General features: G+C 40.1%; 1 protein-coding gene across 1 annotated transcript; it reads right to left on the bottom strand.

Annotated features, from left to right (window-relative positions):
• Positions 1-8,621: 8,621 nt before the first annotated feature.
• On the bottom strand, positions 8,622-16,408 carry RTCA (RNA 3'-terminal phosphate cyclase). Its single transcript, XM_036388213.2, has 11 exons — positions 16,229-16,408; positions 16,022-16,122; positions 15,001-15,144; positions 14,101-14,224; positions 13,557-13,615; positions 12,902-13,043; positions 11,603-11,727; positions 11,410-11,468; positions 10,736-10,830; positions 9,551-9,655; positions 8,622-9,190 (listed from the first exon to the last, which is right to left on the bottom strand). Exons 1-11 carry the CDS (start codon positions 16,271-16,273, stop codon positions 9,086-9,088), a joined length of 1,104 nt encoding a protein of 367 aa, XP_036244106.1. The 5' UTR covers positions 16,274-16,408; the 3' UTR covers positions 8,622-9,085.
• Between the last annotated feature and the right edge of the window lie 733 nt (positions 16,409-17,141).

Genomic DNA, 17,141 nt, shown 5'->3' on the forward strand with positions numbered 1-17,141 from the left:
CACCCTTCTTTCAAAAATGTCTGTTGTCTATGGGCCAGTAACTTATTTTACTAAGGATTGAAAGGTAATTGCAAGCCCTCAAAAATGTCCATGTATACAATGGGGATCCATTTTTGCTAGAACGGTATTTGACTGACTTTACTTTTTAGCTTCCTTGGGCCAGAACTCCCAGATAATTCATGCTGCCTACACATTAAATCTCACTTTGTCTAAGCTGGGTGAGCCAAGAACTTGCCAGGAGGAGTGACTCAGCCGTGGGGATAGCCTGGTTCCCATGAAAGTCTATCCCTCTAGGCTCTGTGGGTGCAGCTGGCTCCAGGAACTTGACCATAAACATAGGCTCAGCTACAGCACTATATGCACGAGCTTAATTTGCCTCAGTTTCATGTGGTTTAAATAACAAATTGTCAGATGCAGAAAACCCCAACCCAGCTCTGTAGGAGGATGTGTCTCTCTTCTATTTATGCTGAAAAAACGTGAATCCCATAATCCAGCATTCCTTCTATTTCGTAAGATGTCATGAACTGCCATTTCTGCAGCTGTCTCTGCAGGCAGAGGCTGGAGCTGCCTTTACGGGAACTGAGCCTCTGCTCATTTACACTGTAGGAGGGGACTTCCACAGACATGTCCTTGAATATTTTTTGCACCTCCAATTGTGGTGCAAAGGTTCTCAGGAAGTAAAGTGGTTTCACAAAGACCAAGGTTAGCTGGAGCCAGACTGTGATTCTAATTCTGTAGTTTAACAATATTTTAATATTGTAATGCTTCTTTAAGTAGATGTGAATGTGAGAGGAAGGGGGAAAAGGGAAATGAGGGAACTGGAAAGCTGGAGAGAAGGTGAGAAATGCACATAAAACAGGAAAGAAATGAAGTTGAAAGCAGAACATGGAAAATAAAAATAGAAGCAGAAAGGGAAATTAAAAAAAAAAGAAGCAGCAAAAAGGACAATTAAAAAATTGTGATTCTATTTGTCATAAGTACTTGGCTCAGCTGCAACTGAGTCTGCAAGATGGAGACACTGATAGCCTGCAGTGCAGGAAATGGGCATTGCTCACTTCTTCACAGGCTCGCATGCTACAACAGATGAATGAAAGAAAGAAAGAGAAGCTTAGATAAATAGGGTAATTTAAACCTGCTAGGTGTCAGAAATTTTGTAATATGTCATGAGATCCTATGGAAACTTGTGCACTTTTTGCTGAGGTTTTCTTGTTTTCCTCTGCTGAATTTTGTCCTTATTTCTCTTACCCATACTACACATCTAGGGAAGTAGTGGATCTTGGAAATAGCTTGCTTATGATTTACTGGAAACTTGAATTTCATACATTCACAAGTGGGAGAAGAAGCTTTAAGTAAAAAATGTTAGATTGTGGTGGCTGGCTCTAAAACAAATTCCTGGACAGTGGGAGCCTTGGTTTGTGCAGCCCCTGAGTAGTGGAGCAGGGAACCATCCAAACCCTTGGTGGATACTAAGTATTATATGGGCAAGCTCAAGCCTTGGTTTACCCTGCAGGAATGTAATTCCTTTCATTTGTCATCTTGTACTGTGAGGGACCAGCAGCCTTTTGAGCAGAATGCCACAGTAGTCAATTAACAGTCAGAACAAGAGGTGGTAGGGTTTCCTTCTTTCACAATATGTGCATTAAAGCATCTCTCAGGAAGTAAAATACTCATGTGTTAACTTCTTCCTCTGCCAGAATGGATTTAACTACCTTTCCCTCCAAACTGTAACAATCACTGCTGTCCATTTTGCTGTAGGACAGAGCCTCTCCTTTTCTCCTGCAGGATAACCAGGATGACTGCAGTGTTCATATGGGAGAAAGTTCCAATGGTTCTGTTTCAGGATCATTAAATAATCATTGGATAAAACACCCACTTTCTGTCTAAATATGGGCTTGGGCTTGACTCTTGACTGAATAGCAAAGCATTTGAATTGTGCTTATTTTACAGAGCACATATTAAATAATAAACAGGATACAGGAATCTGGCTTGCAGTCAGAGGACATAAATCTTGTCCTGGAGGTCACCATCCTATGAGACGGAAGCAAACAAATCTATCTAAAAGCAGAGTTTAAAAACTTTTTTTTTGCTGACTGGCCAAACTATGTTAAAAGGAAGTTAGTTCACCATCACATTGACCTTTTCCTCTGTGAAGGTGGCTATCACTGATTCTATTACATTAATTTCTCACTGCAAGTACTAAGGGTTAATATAGAAAGTATTTTAGTTTAGTATATGGCATTTGTACTATCTAACCCACTCTAAATAGTCTATTTCATTTTTACTAATTAAAGCTGTCTTTATCTATGCAGGTTTTACAACTGATAAAAAAAAAGACAAGAAATTTTAAATATATCCTCAATTTCAGAGGAGCTGAGCACACTGCAACAATTGTAAACTTCAGTGGGAATACAAAGAGCCACTTCTGGAATCAAGACTTCATACAGGTGTGTAAATATTCTCAACTTTACCTGGCAGCAGGCTCAGTCCTATTGAAAGAAATAAATTTCCAAACCAGTTAACTGTTTTCCTCCAGAAGTCCATCAAGTTTGAAAATATTTTTCCAGTTGTACTTAATAAGGTGAAAGAAATCACTACATTGAAATGTTTCCATGAGATGACTGCATAGATATTTTCCTTTCCCTTCAACAAAATGAGCAGCTTAGATGGATTTTTGGTAGTTGTTTTATGAAATAATTCCATTTTTGAACTGAAAAAGAGATAAAGAAAACAAACCAGAATTAAGAAGTATTTTCAAATGCTTTTGAGAGCAGAGACTTCTATATTATGCAATGGAAAGAGGAAAAAAAACCCAGCAAAAGTAATATTAAGAATGTTTCAGCTGAGAACTCAACAGCATGTAGCAAGATCACTGGTAAAACTGAGGAGCCTGAAGTTCAAAGCCCAGAGCTATGATGTGGGGAATATGTAGGGATAAAAAGATGAAAGGTTTCAATAGATAGAAGGCCCAAGATTTGCCAGTCTTTACGAAATGTAATTAATTTTTAAGTCCTATTTTGAGTTCATACAGTTCAGCTTAGTTTACAGAATCTTTCTTTATAGTTTTACATCTGATAATTTGATTATGAAAATGAACTCTTCCCACATAGCAGAGAATGCTAGCAATCCTGTTCTGATAAGAGTTATTTATACAACACCACCAAATCTCTTTAACATAAGGGGGCCATGTGCTTGTCCTCATTTCTGATGACGAGTCCTCTGTAGCTATCTAAGATGTCAGCACTTGTTGATACTCCCTGTTCAGTCAGGGTCAGTGCTTCCCAGTGCTACTTCAGAGCAACAACTTTGACTTACTTGGATACTCTGTGAATTGAGACTCTTTCTTTGTGCTTGCAGCTTAGAATAGAGAGGTGCTGATAGAGAACCTAACTTTTAACTTATCTTTGATCGGGGAGAAAAGAAAAATCTAAGGAAACTTGAGAAAAGGAGCAGGGGAAGAAAGGACTAACTTTTGTAAAATGCACTATAATTGGTAAATTTTCATGGCTGAAAGATATATTGAGTGAGCATAAAACGTTTGCTGTAAAGTATTTCTTAGCAAGCCATTTCAGCAAAGCAGAATTCAAAATCATAGTTACTTACTCTCCCTTCCTTTCTTTCCAAATGATATAATCTATTAACCATTTTAATTTATGTCTATAGCCCAAGTTCCATCTTCAGTTTAAAAAATGTAAATTCCCAGGCATGGTTTCATCATTTAAAAGCAAATGTTTGCTATTATATTACAAAGAAGCCGTGACTGCTGTTTCTAAAATACAGTATACTGGAATTTGTCTTAGTCTGCACAGACATTTTCTGTAAGACCCATTCTGTTAAAAAGTGAATGCTTTATTCATAATTTTTAATGGAATGCTATACTAATAGCAGCATAAGAAAGAAGTAACAGAAGCCTGACTTTGTTCTGATGCTACAAACATTAATAGCTGAGAAAGCATATGATCTACTAGAGCACTTCTGGATTACAAGAGTTGGAAAAACTTCAAGTCAGTTGGCGTTTTATAAACTAGAAAAGTGCAACGCATGTAAAATTCTGTTTATAGAGTGGTTTCCATATGGAAAAAAATCATTAAACTCTGTCACAAATTGTCTTTTTATATAGGAATCATTTATCTGATAATGAAAGTCTACAGTAGCTAGAAAAATATCTCTGGAAGGAGAGAAAGAAAAATAACATTAGATGTTTTCTGAACTAATATTTGTTCTTGTAATGGTATGGTGTGACATAAAATGTCTAAAATTTAATCCTAGAAAAAGTTTTATGTGAAGAAAAAGATTCAGTTATTATTTGAAAGTGTGATTTTCAAATAAGAGTTCCTTGTGTAGCAGATTTCCTATCATTATGGGATCCCAAATACTCTGGATTTGGAAAGCATTGCACAGAAAGCCTCCTGGGCAGAGGAGAGAGAGTTGGGTGGGACAAAAATTCAAAGTCACACAGCTTGCACTAGGACGTTCTCCATATGCATACTCCACAAGGGCTTTTAGCTTTTAAGTGCACTTATCAGTAGGCTTCCTAAGCCTTGAACTTTGGTCTTCAAGGCAATAGAAAATCTGGGATTAAAAGAAAAAATCTGGGTCTGCCCAAGTTTACACAGGACTGTGTTCTCACTTGTTTTACCTGCCTTTACTGACCTTTCTGCAGTCAAATATTAGGGAAGCACTTTTCAGCTGACCTATTTTACTTGATTATTAGATATTGATATTACTTCCTATTCTCTCCAATCACCAACAGATTTGATGTCTTTTGAATTAAAGATGTAGCTCCAGTTCTAAAATTTCTTCATTGTTCCCATTCTAAAGAATTTGTGTTGATGATTTTTCCCTATATGCACCTTTGTTTAGAGTAGCGTTTTATTTAACCTCTGGTTGATTACAGCATTGTCACTTCTAGATAACCTGTGCTGGAATATTTTAGAGAATTCTTCCATGCTATGTTTGGATAACCATTACTTGCTGGACAGGGATTTCAGGATCATAGGATGAGGTGGGAAGGGATCACAGGTGGGCTCTGGTCAAAACTGCTGCACAGTGCAGGGTGAGCCCTGAGCTCAAGCTGGGTCAGTCAGGGCTCTGGCCAGCCTGAGCATCTCTCATTTCTGGTCTTACCCTCTGCCATGCTCCATGGGCCTGACTCCATCTCCTCCCTCACTCTGTGCAGGCACTGGCCATTTGCTGGTAGCTCTGAGCCCATTCTCTCCCCAGGCTGAGCAAGTCCCCTTCCTCAGCTCCTCCTCACAGAGCTCCAGCCCCAGACCAGCTTCACCACTGGTGTTCTCCTTGGATGGAGGGGCCCAAAACTGGATGCAGTGGTCCCAGCATGGGCTAGAAAATAGTGAATGTGTAACTAACATTTCAGTGACCAGAACGAAACAGCCGAGCTCAGAAGAGGAACAGTCACCAGACAATCTAGGGGCATGAAAGGAGAAAAGGTTCAAAAATATCCTTTTTGAGAGGAACAGAGTTCAGACAGAACCAGAGTGCAGTATTTCCTGGAGAAAGTTTTGTAACTGACTGCATATAATGCCCATTTTATTTGTCTTGCAACTCCAGTCCCCACATACCTGAGCGCAGTGCCTCTGATCACTGCATTCATCCAAACACAATTCTCTTTCATGCAAGTGCACCAGAGACACACAGTTGGAGAGGATTTATCCCATTTCCTTGGTACATAGAACTTCTGAGTCATTGCCACTACTTGTTTGAGCAGTACTAAATGTAAGCATCTTAGTTGTATCTGTACACCCACACTGAAGTTTTTATATAAGATTCAAATGTGCCTGATTAACATAAGAAAACCCAGTGCATATTTGTAGAGCAGGTGCAAGCAATGTCTCATCTCTTCCTGAACAAAAGGTTAATACATTCTCACCAGTGACTTAATCCAACCTTATAGTTAAAAGATTTGTGATTGCAAATGGATAAAAATCGAAGTTAAAAGGCTTCCAGTAATGCCCTGTAAATATCAGTTAATATTCAAAGAGGACAGGGTGTTTAAAAAAAAAGAAAAAAGTTACACCACTAACTACCAACAACTAATTTGCACACACTGCATTAATTTAAAGAATTATTTATGCTGTAAAATTTAGGCTCAAATACATACAGCATCTGTAATGTAGGAGTGTGAAGTAACAAGGTCTGCAGCTTGTGTTTTGACTTGTAGATTTAAAATCAAGTGAATTGAAAGTAAATGTAAGCCCGGAGGATTTAAGTTTTATGGTGCAGAACCCCATTGAAAAGGGAAGGTAGGAAGCTGGTAGAATATGAATGACAGCAGTAATCCCAAATTCATTTTATGGTTTTTATCATCAGTTAAAATTTGTTCAAGTATATATGTAATGAAGAGTAATTATTATATGTAGAAATAGAAGAGGAATTACAATAAACATTTCCTGGTAAGAGGTTACCATGAAGTGACAGGATGTGAATTGGGCCTGGGTAACAGAATTCTATATGTGTGTGTGTGTGTGTGTGTGTAGCAGGGGGCAACAATTATTTGGGGAATTTAATCCCATTGAGGAGTAAAACCTGTTGTGGATGACTCCCATCTAAAGCTCTTCCAATCCCAAGGAGAAAAAGGTTGCGTGTAAATCCTTATCAAATCAGCTCCAGCTCCCTCCAGAGCAGGAAGCCCAGCAGGGATGGCATTAGGGGACAGCCCTCACAATGACAAGGCAAGGAAAGGGGCAGCTCTGCAGCCTCTCCCCTGCCCACTGCTAGCCCCGAGGTTGGGGCACAAGGAGCAAGGGCTGCCAGTTAGGAATGACAGCTGCTCTGTGGAACACACTTTCATCTTTAGCTTTCATATTCTCCAGATTCTGTACTGCATTAGTATATAGCTCTAAACTTCATATAAAGTGTCAGCAAGTTCTCTTCACAGTTCAGTTAGACAAAACAATCCTGCTCCAGCCTGACAGCCAAGGACAGCGTTGGAGCTTCAGGCCCAAAAAGAGCAAACCATGGTGAATTGAGGAAAGCAGTCTGGGAGGATGGGACTTCGTAACCTGGAGCTGTAATTGGACAATTAACCCCAATATGTAAATGGACCAAAACTTAGAAAAGTGTAAAAACTCATGACCCAGAGTCCATCTTGGGTGGAGCCACGGCCAGGCTCTTGTACTGCCCGAGGTGTATCCTTTGAAGGCCTTTTTAAAAAACACCTACTTTATTCCTTTAGCTCTGTCTAGCCTCTGTTCTAGGTATCCTCTCAAAGTATCACTGGTAACCTGGGTTTGTTAAATGTGCTGGCTGAGCATTTACATGTTTTTCTATGTCTGGAAAACCAAAATTGCACTTCAATTTTTCAATGGGATTTTTTTGTTCAACTGAATTTTGGTTTATTTAGTGATTTTTAAAAATATTTTTAAAACTTTCATTGGTAACAAAGTCTGTGCATTCAAAAACCAAGTTAAGTATATTAATATTTTGAATACTGAAAATGGGTAAAGATCCATTCAAAAGTGGTCTTAAGAGCTTGTTTTCTTAAGCACAGACAGCAACTTCTTTGGGATTTTCTTTCAAGTTTTTTTTAAAATACATTCAGAATTCTTCAAAAAAGGGAACACAGATAATCATTAGCAGCATGGCTGAGTAACTCAGAGAGGTGCTCTTCAAAGGATGTCGAGTCTGTGTCCCAAAACTACTTCAGCGAGTGACTATTGCCCCCTTCAGACTACTCCCAGTACTAGAGAAAAATAATTAGTTGGAAATTAATAGCATTCCTTTGCACTATGGGAAAAACCCTAAGAAGAAAGATACTGTTAAGTAGAGAGTTGGTGAACTTTTTTGGATGTTAGCAAAGGTTTTTCCTGGTATTAGAAATGTACAATAATGCATTAAGCAATTATCTTAATTAGTACAGAAAACAATACCTCAAGTTGCATCTTCAGCAGTTAGATTCAATAGTCACAACTGAGGAAAAAAATCTTAGAACAATGGTTGCAGGATGGGCTGGGAAACTTGAACATCAGTTCAAGCTTCCAGAGTGCATTTATACAGTTTTGGTTAAGTGATTGCAACTCTGTGATTGGGGTCTTCATATGCAAAACCTATTGTGCCCAATTTCTCCTTTCACCTTCCTTCTACTTCAGAGAAAGTTTTTGTAGCATGATCAACACCAGCCTGGTAGAAGCTCTTCTTTACTTAATGCCCAGATAGGGGATAACACACCTGGATTTTATCTGCCTACACAAATTGTGTGTATTTACAGTGCTCCATGTCCACACACAGAAGTACTATGTCTATATATGTGTTCAACAGCACCCTAATCTCAGCTGAAATTAAGGACTCCCTTCAAAAAGAACACCACCTCAGTGAAAATGCAGCCTCAGTTAGTATGCTAAGTGACAAGGACAGCTGTAGCTAGACAATAAAATCATATCATGGAGTCAATACTTGGTGTCTGGGCTGTAATGTGGTACATTGATTTAGCTTGCCTGAGCATCTATCATAAAAGAGATGGAAAAAGAAGATTTAAAAGATTGTTTTATGCATCAAGTCTTCTTTCTGCAGTGAGAAAAAGAAACTATGCTGCTGAAAAGTTATTTTGTATCCACCTTTCCCAAGCACAATTTGTTGAGACACCAGCAAACATAACTACCAGCCTATTATAGGGTGATACTGCTTTATTATTTAGCAAATGATTAAGGAAGAACAGCAATGCAGATTTAAAGGTGCATTTCATTCCATGTACCTCATAACATAAAAGTTTCCAGAGAACAGAACTTAAAAGTGAAAGAAATACTGAACTAAAATAGTTATTTTCTACTCAGGTAAAGGTCAAAGCCTCCAGTTGAAGCTCTTGCATACATACAGTATGCTATTTGCTGTCCTGTTGCTACTTATTTTGCTGCTAATAGTAAAAAAAAAACAAAGTAAAGTTTTCATTTTCACATGACAGATTTTCATCATACCAAGAAAAAACTTGACATCAGCCTTCAAGTTAAATCACTCAGATATGACAGAGGGCTCCTCCTCTTCAGGCAGATCATACATCCAATGAAGTGTAGTGCAATACATCACTGAGGTATGTTGAGTGTTGCTTTTGGCAGCTTGCTGCCTTTTTTTTTTTTTAACACTTTAAGTTTGAGTTTATCATCCCCATTCCTTGGCACTCAATGATGTAGGTATCATTACCAGGGTCTTCCTCTTCTGACTTTGTCACAGTAAATTTGGCCTAGAGGAGGATTAGAAATACATCACTAATTAAGTTATCACATGCAGTGGTTTAAATATTGAGTAGCTGAAGTCCAATAACTGTACTGCCACATGTTTATGTATATTACAGCTTTGACAGATTTAATTCAAAAAACCATTTAAATAAATGTGGTAAAAGTATCTAACCATTCTAAAAGCCTTTAACTCTAGAGTAGGCTCACTTTCTACAGGAAAAATCCCAGGTAAATACTATAGCAATTGTTTTATCAATGCTTCTCCTCCATGACTTAAGTCCAGCTCACACTGCCTGATGAACTGTACATGGCCAAGTTACTGGAAGAAAACTGAAAGGTAAAACTTCCTGAATGTTTGGACTCACCTTTGTTAGCTGCTCTGCAAAGTGTATAGCTGTTTGAGTATGCAGTGTAATTGGTCCACTTTTCACTCTAGATACTCCCTTTGCCAATGCCATAAAAATGATCAGCTGAAAGGGAGGGAAAGTTAATTATTAAGACATTCTTCAGATTCTAGGAATTTATTGATTAAAAAAAACCCAACCAGAACATGCAAAATGTCTGTAAATATAAAAACGTTGTCTTCCAAGTTTCATAAAAGTTAATGAAGCTGAGTTTGAAGAGTGATCCATGGCTCCAGAAGTTTGGAGATTGCTACTGTAATGCCTATTACAGAAGGGCTACTTTTCCACAGTGGAGTTTGCCCCTATATTCCTGTTATTGAATTCCTGTTACTACATTTAACTTTGCTCTCCCCCACTGTATTGTCCCAAAATTCTCCAAAGTCATGTCAGACTCCAGATTAGTAGTTTACCTACATGGAGAGAACCTCAAGAAAAGGTACTTTAATTCTAACACTTCCTGCTCACAAATTCACCAGACAGACACCCAAAACCCTTTGATTTGACTTAAAACCATCACCATGACAAGAACACTGCAACTCTGTGCAGTTCCCATACACAGTGACTCTGGCTGTGGCTTGTTCCCATCTATGGTACTTGCATGCTTTGAAAAAACTAGGCTGAGTCCAAGACCCAAATACTTACTATACTACATAATATGTAGTGTGTCCAGGTGTTTACAGCTAAGAGCTAGCATCATCCTAGCTAAACCAGCCCAAGATTCTTATCAGGCTGAGATGAGGCAGTGGAGGGCCTTCATTCTCAAATTAAATCAGGGGAGCAAGATAACTGGGAGCATGTCCTAGATATTCTCTAGTTCCTTCCCTTAGTCTCATTCTACATATGAAAGGAGGGAGCTATCACCACTGCACCACATGGAATGCTAAACTGAAGCAAATTCCTGTCTCTTTGTTCCATACTTACTGAGGGTTACAGAAAGGCAAAATTTAAGGGTGTTTGTACAATGTTAAAAGCATTTGTGGTTCCTAAAAACTGTATGTAATTTGCTAATCCTAGTGATGTTGTGACTACACATCTCTGAGACTGCTTACATCTTGGTCCTTCCCTATTCAGATCTATATTGTTTACAAGTAGTGCATGCATGTTCTTGCTACTTCAACTTCATATAAACACATGTAGGAACCTTACTTGGTCTTGCAGAGAATCATCCACAGTTCCCCCATGTTTCAGATTCTGAAGCAGCATCTCTGCTGCTTCAATGCCAACTTTGTCAGCATTCTTTCCTAAGAGAGAAATCAGAAAGCTGAAAATTACTATTTAAAGTTTTAAAAATACAAAAAAAAAAAAACCACCCAGAAAACAACCCAAGAAATTGTCAACTTTTTCGAGGTTATTTTCTTTAAACCTAATGCTCTTGCCTCAAGTGTCTGCTTTAAATAAAACAAACCTTCCCATCTTATGCTCATATATAGTTTATATTTTCTAAGCAGTGGAAAGAAAGTAGTGTCATTTAGTCATAAAAACATTTGATTCAAATAATATAAAACCAAGATCACTTCCATTAATTTTAATCTAGATTCACTCTTGAGCAAAAACTTCAAATGTTAAAGTCTATGCTCCTAAAGTTCAGAAATATTTCCAGTGATTCTCCATTCTGATACAAGGTAAATTTAACAGTTCTGTAATTTTTGTAAATTTCCATTTACTGTGTTTTAAATCTGCTAATTTCTGTTGTCCTTTATTTCTAAAAGCATGTATTTAATAATGAAACATTCAGAGCATCAGATCTTTAAACAGGTGATACTTCAGATTCCTATTTGTTACTGATATATTGAGTCTCAAAGAATAGACAGAATTCTTACCTCTCTTGCCAAGTGATGACCCAGCTAACAAACAACCCGTTGAGGTCTCTGCAACAATACTAAGCAGAAAACCAAAAATAATTCAAATCAAAATCACTCATGTTACAGTTTGTTTATCAGATATGTAATCAGGTCCTAGCTAATTAACCAACAAGATTAGAGGTTAACAATAGACAGCTTGGACTCATCTTACATTATTCCACTTCCAGTCCCAACAGCTTGATCATCAGGTTCTCTGACAGGCTGAATGTTAATGTAAAGGTCTCTGATTTCTCTTCTGATGCATCTCACTGCTGCTGCTGACATGTCTTTTGCCAGCTAACAAGACAAGATATAAATCCAGTAATTAAATTATGTAATATAGCAATGCTTTTTCCTCATAAATTCAACTATTACAGTTAATCCCTGTATAAAGGGGCTACTTTATTAACTAGAAAAACAAAGGATTGTTATACACCCCCATAAGCAAGAACTGAACATGATTTTTTTCTGAAAGTTTTTCTACCATATTCGAATATTAGATCCTACCATATTTTTCTACCATATTCGAATATTAGATCCTACAAAAATGACAGTTATAGAAATATATGTAGAAATCAATATCAATAGAAATTCAAGAACTTTTCTTCATTCATAGAGAAAAAACATTTTATTTTAGTCTTCCCACAAAACTTTTGATTCTAAAAATAACTCACCCCAAAAACAAGTGCAAAAACCCCACCCCACAATTGTACAGAATATACTCTGTATGAGAGAATACACAAAATAACAATTTTACATTGCAAGCAAATGGGGACATACGAAGCTTAACCCATTCCTGTGATCTAATCACAGCTGTATTCACAGGTTGGGAGATTTTAAGACCAAAACCAGCAGTCCATAGCTTTTCAAAAAGTAGCTTAGCTTCTCTTCCTTCCTCTATTAATTCCTAGCCTGTATGTGAGAAGGAACCTCAAGGAGATCCCAGCACTGAGGACAGGAAGAATAGAAGAGAGGAGATATAAAGAGGCAAATTTATCTCTTTTTATTTTTGGCTAAACCTACCCATAACTTGTTCTAATACCCTTAGCAATGGTTGAAAAACTTGTTGTAGACTGGCCTCCACCTATTACTGTGCTCATAAATTTATGAACAAGGGCCCTAATTTCAGATTTAAAATAATGCACATGAATATGAAGAATACATAAATCAGATACAAGACATCCCTCAATATATGTCAAAGACTTGTAAATAGTCCTATGAAGGATGAGGATACTGCTCTCATTTCCTCTTTTAGCTTTACACTGCTGTGCAATGAATGAATTTTAGGTATGTCCAATATAATATTCTGCAGCCTGAAAAGCAGAATATTATAAAGCAACCATTTAATAAGGTTGCTTAGCTTGTGTAAGACTGCAAAAGACAGGAGAGTAGAGGAATGTTGAGCAGATTGCATGCAATTTTATACAGCTATATAAAGTTAGATGCTACCAGAGCCATGATAAGCACTTACTTTGATAGGCAGTGCTCCAGCAACAAATGCCCTTCCATAAATCTTTGTCACTGTGCCACGTTCTGTTAAGTTTATTGGGCTCAGCTCTTTGACTGGAGACATCTGGACTACAACTTCACCACCTCCTTGAGGATAGTAGCCCCTATTTAGAAACAGTAATTGGACATAATTAAATGCAATGATTACAAGGAAACCAAGAAAAGGGCCAGGAGGCTATTCGTACATTTCACTATACATTTTTATGTTCCCTGTTACTGTACATACAAATTTTCTTGATGTGTCGCCTTAGAAACCCTTATAATGGAATTAGGCTCTCTAACAGTAATCCTCTGTAATGAACATCTTATTAACTTCCTAACACCTAACTGCTCCTTGGAAAAAGCTCAGTAATGCACTGCCTGTTCAGCATGTGCTCCCCTCAGGGGAGCCAACAGGAAACATTACACAGCAGCTGTAGACTCAGCAATGAAAAGAAAAGACAGCCAAGAACCCTATCCCATTCATCATGTGGTGACAGTACACACAGGGGCAGCTAATGTGGATTAGTTCATGTATTATAAATTCACTCCTCAGTTTGATTGAGAGCCTCTTGTGTGCCTCTGCTCACACATGGGTTCAGTAAGGCCCAGCTCTGCTGCACTGCTGCACAACTCACCTCCTCTTTATGTCACAATTAAATGTGAAATTGAACTTTTCGATTATTGGCTTGAAGACCTGAAAAACACCCACATAAAACACAGTGAATTTATTTTGCATTGATAATTTCCCACTATGTTATACAATCTTAAAAGAAAAAAAAAAGCTCAACACAAAAATTTCAGTTGCATTATCAAAAAAAAAAAGCTAGTCTCATCCATATAGCTTATTTGACATTCCTCATACTTCATTCTCAATGTCACTTTGTGTAAAAGGATTTTCTTATGGAAAAAAGAAGAGTAATTCGCAGCACTTCCAGAAAAAAGAAAAAAACATTTTAAGTGAAATTTTCTGTAGTAATTGAAACCAAAGAGACTATTTGCCATTTCAGGAAATTCCATGAAACACTGGTTGCTCTTTACAGCCAGTACACTAATAGTGTTATGTTCCATGCCTAATTCCATAATCACAAATAGACTTGCAGTAAGAGCAACAGAGGCACAGCAGTCACATTGCATACATATTCAGGGAAGATGCAGCAAGGCAAAGGAATTTCTCCCTACCATGACTGTGTAGTCTATCTGAGGAGCCATCTCCGCATTAGTCCCACCTTTTAAATGAAGCTCTGATGGGGAAGCAGCAAACAGCACACAGGGCATTGCTACCTGCATCAGTAGGCACACACTCCTAAAAGCAATTAAAACATACTCAGATGTTACACCCTCATAATCCATACAATTCCATAGAATTATTATACATCAAGGAACATTTTACTAGAACATTTACTTTTGCTTTTTATTTTTAAAATTATCTATAAACTTATTAGTCTTAAAAGATACTACCTTAAAACTTCATGTCCTTACCAAGCCTAAATATGAAAGTTTTCATTTCACGTTAATTGCATCTTTAACAGTTCTATTTGAAATAAAGTTATGTATCTTCCTTAGTATAGTGATGTGATCATGAAAACTGTGGGTTTAGGTAGCAGAAAAGGCTTAGGCAGCAGTAACATTGTAATACATGGATGGAATATGTCCCATTTCCAAAAGAGCAATATGACATACTGTGCTACTATGAGCATAAGTAAAATGTCAAAATTTACCTTATTATATGGTGATTATTTCAGACCTCATGGATGTGAGATACTCATCTAATTTAATGCATTTGGTCTGGTATGTAACACACTAGTGTGAGGACATTACACTTGAAGTTTTAAAGACACGGGCAGCTGCTTTTTTCATGACATGAACCAAGCATTCAGCTTTTATATCAATCATACTTTTAAACTTCACATGTACTTCCAGCATATCCTACCAATGCTACAGGTTCTTTGGTCGCATAAATCTGGCTCAGGCAGCACATATCCTGGGGCTCATTAACAAAGCATAAATGTTCTTTTTTTCCCTCACCCCATCTATTGTGATAATTTTAAAGTTATCAGAAGCTAGTGTACAAAGACATACCCTGCTGTTTTTGTATCTGCTATGTGGGTTCCACCTTTGATCTTCCCAGGAGTGAAGGTTATTTCTGTTGAGCCAATTTCTCCACCATTCAGCTTCCCATCACACAAATCTCTAATCATCTCCAATCCAGAGAGATGCTGAGGTCTTAGAGTGACAATACACAGTTAAAGACACATACAAGTAGACCACATGCTTATGTTACATTAAAACAACCACTAAACACACTAAAAAACTACAACTGCAAATTTTGGATCAGACAAGGATCAGAAATTCACTCTGGTTGCTGCAGTACTTCTGAGTTCACAGGAGCCAAAGGAGTAGCATTCAGGCCATATTGGGATATGCAGGATTCTGGTATCTTTTCCACGAGAGTGGGCCCAAGACAGATAGATGAGATGCAAGAGCAGCCACTTGTCCTAATGTGATAAATGCTTGGACAGAAATGCAGTGGGATAATGATGGCAATACTGGCTGAGCCAGAACCAGTTGCAGGGCTACAAGAGTGTTAACAGGTTTGCTATGTACTTGCCTTGTGCTTGTTTCCATTTGTTAGGGTAATCTAAATAGGAAATACACCAACTGTTCTTAACACTGGAAATACGCTAACTGTAGCAACACTAGGATATGCCCTATCTGTTCTTAGCACTGTAGGCTCAGTAAGCTGTGTTTTGCTCAGGCACTACATCAGTGTGTTCCCCGTTTCAAAGCGTGTTCCGCTCAGCACCCGTGGAACCATTTCCCCGGGCCGCGCCCTCACCTGCCCCGCCTGCGGCCCGGGCGGGACCCGCGCTGAGGGCACCGGCAAGAGAACCGAGCGCGCTTCATGCCGCAGCGTTCCCCCTCACTCCTTGAGAGCCACAGACGGGATTTTCTAGCAAAAAGGCTCTTTTAAAGCAAAGGAAACGCAAACGTTTCAGACGAGAGCAGCCGAGGCCTTGCGTGGCCGTGCCCCAGCCCGGGAGGGCCCCACACGCCGTAAGTGACGGGCTGAGCGCCCCGGGACCGCCCGGGAGGGTCTCACCTGAGGCCGGGCTGGCTCCGCCCGGCGCGGATCCGGCGCACCCGCAGCGGCAGCCCCAGCAGGCAGCTCAGCGCCGTGGACACCCGCAGGATCTGCCCGCCCTGCACGGAGAAATGGCGCTCGTCAGACGCTACGGCGCTTCCCGCACACCCGGCCGGCCCGTACCGCTGCCCGGGGCCAGGTAAGCCGCGGCCCGCCGGCGCTCACCCCCTCCATGATCCCGCCGTCTATATCCACCCTGTCCCCGTCCATGGCTGGCGATGAGCGGTGTCTCTCGCAGAGGCCGCGCCGATGGGATCCCAGCGGGGCCCTAAACACGGCGAGCCCTCGGCGAAGCAGCCCCGGGCTAGGAGTGCTTGACGGCGGCGGCGCGCTCGGGATGCTGCGGTACCAGCGCTGAGGGCGGGCGGCGGTGCCGGGCAGGCGCAGAGCGGAGGCGCCTCCCTGCCCGCCCGCCGCGGGTTGGTCGGGGCGGCTCCGCCGCGGGGAGGAGCAGCCGGCGGGCCCGGCACTCAGGCGGGGGCCGGGAGTAGCTCCATTATCCCCGCCGTACTGACCGCGTCCCGCTGGAGGCAATGCCTTTCCCCTGTCCTGAGGGCCGGAGCGGTAACAACCGCGGCTCCTGGGAGATCAGAGCCATGGGTACAGCGCTGCCGCCGGAGGAGAGCGGCCGGACTGCTGCCCTCCTCGTTACCAGGTACTTTTCCTCAGAATCACAGAATGAACTAGGTTGTAAAAGACCTCTGAGATTATCAAGTCCAGCCTATAAACGAATACCACGATGTCAAACAGACCATGGCACTAAGTACCACGTCCAGTCCTTTCCTTAAACACCTCTAGGGTTGGTATCTCCACCACCTTCCTGGGCAGCCCGTTCCAATGTCCAATCACCGTTTCTGTGAAGAGATTTTTCCTAATGTTCAACGTAAACCTCCCCTGGCGCATCTTAAGAGTATGCCCTGTCGCTCGTCACCTGGGAGAAGAGGTCGATCCCCACCTGGTTACAATCACCTGCACGCAGAGCCACAGACACGGGCGTGCTGCTCTGGCAGGCGCGCTCGGGACTTTATTACCCGTGTATGGGGAATGGAATGGCCGGGCTTTTCGCGCTGCCCTTTCC

Source organism: Molothrus ater, chromosome 9 (genome assembly GCF_012460135.2).
Source record: "Molothrus ater isolate BHLD 08-10-18 breed brown headed cowbird chromosome 9, BPBGC_Mater_1.1, whole genome shotgun sequence".
NCBI classification, from domain to species: domain Eukaryota; kingdom Metazoa; phylum Chordata; class Aves; order Passeriformes; family Icteridae; genus Molothrus; species Molothrus ater.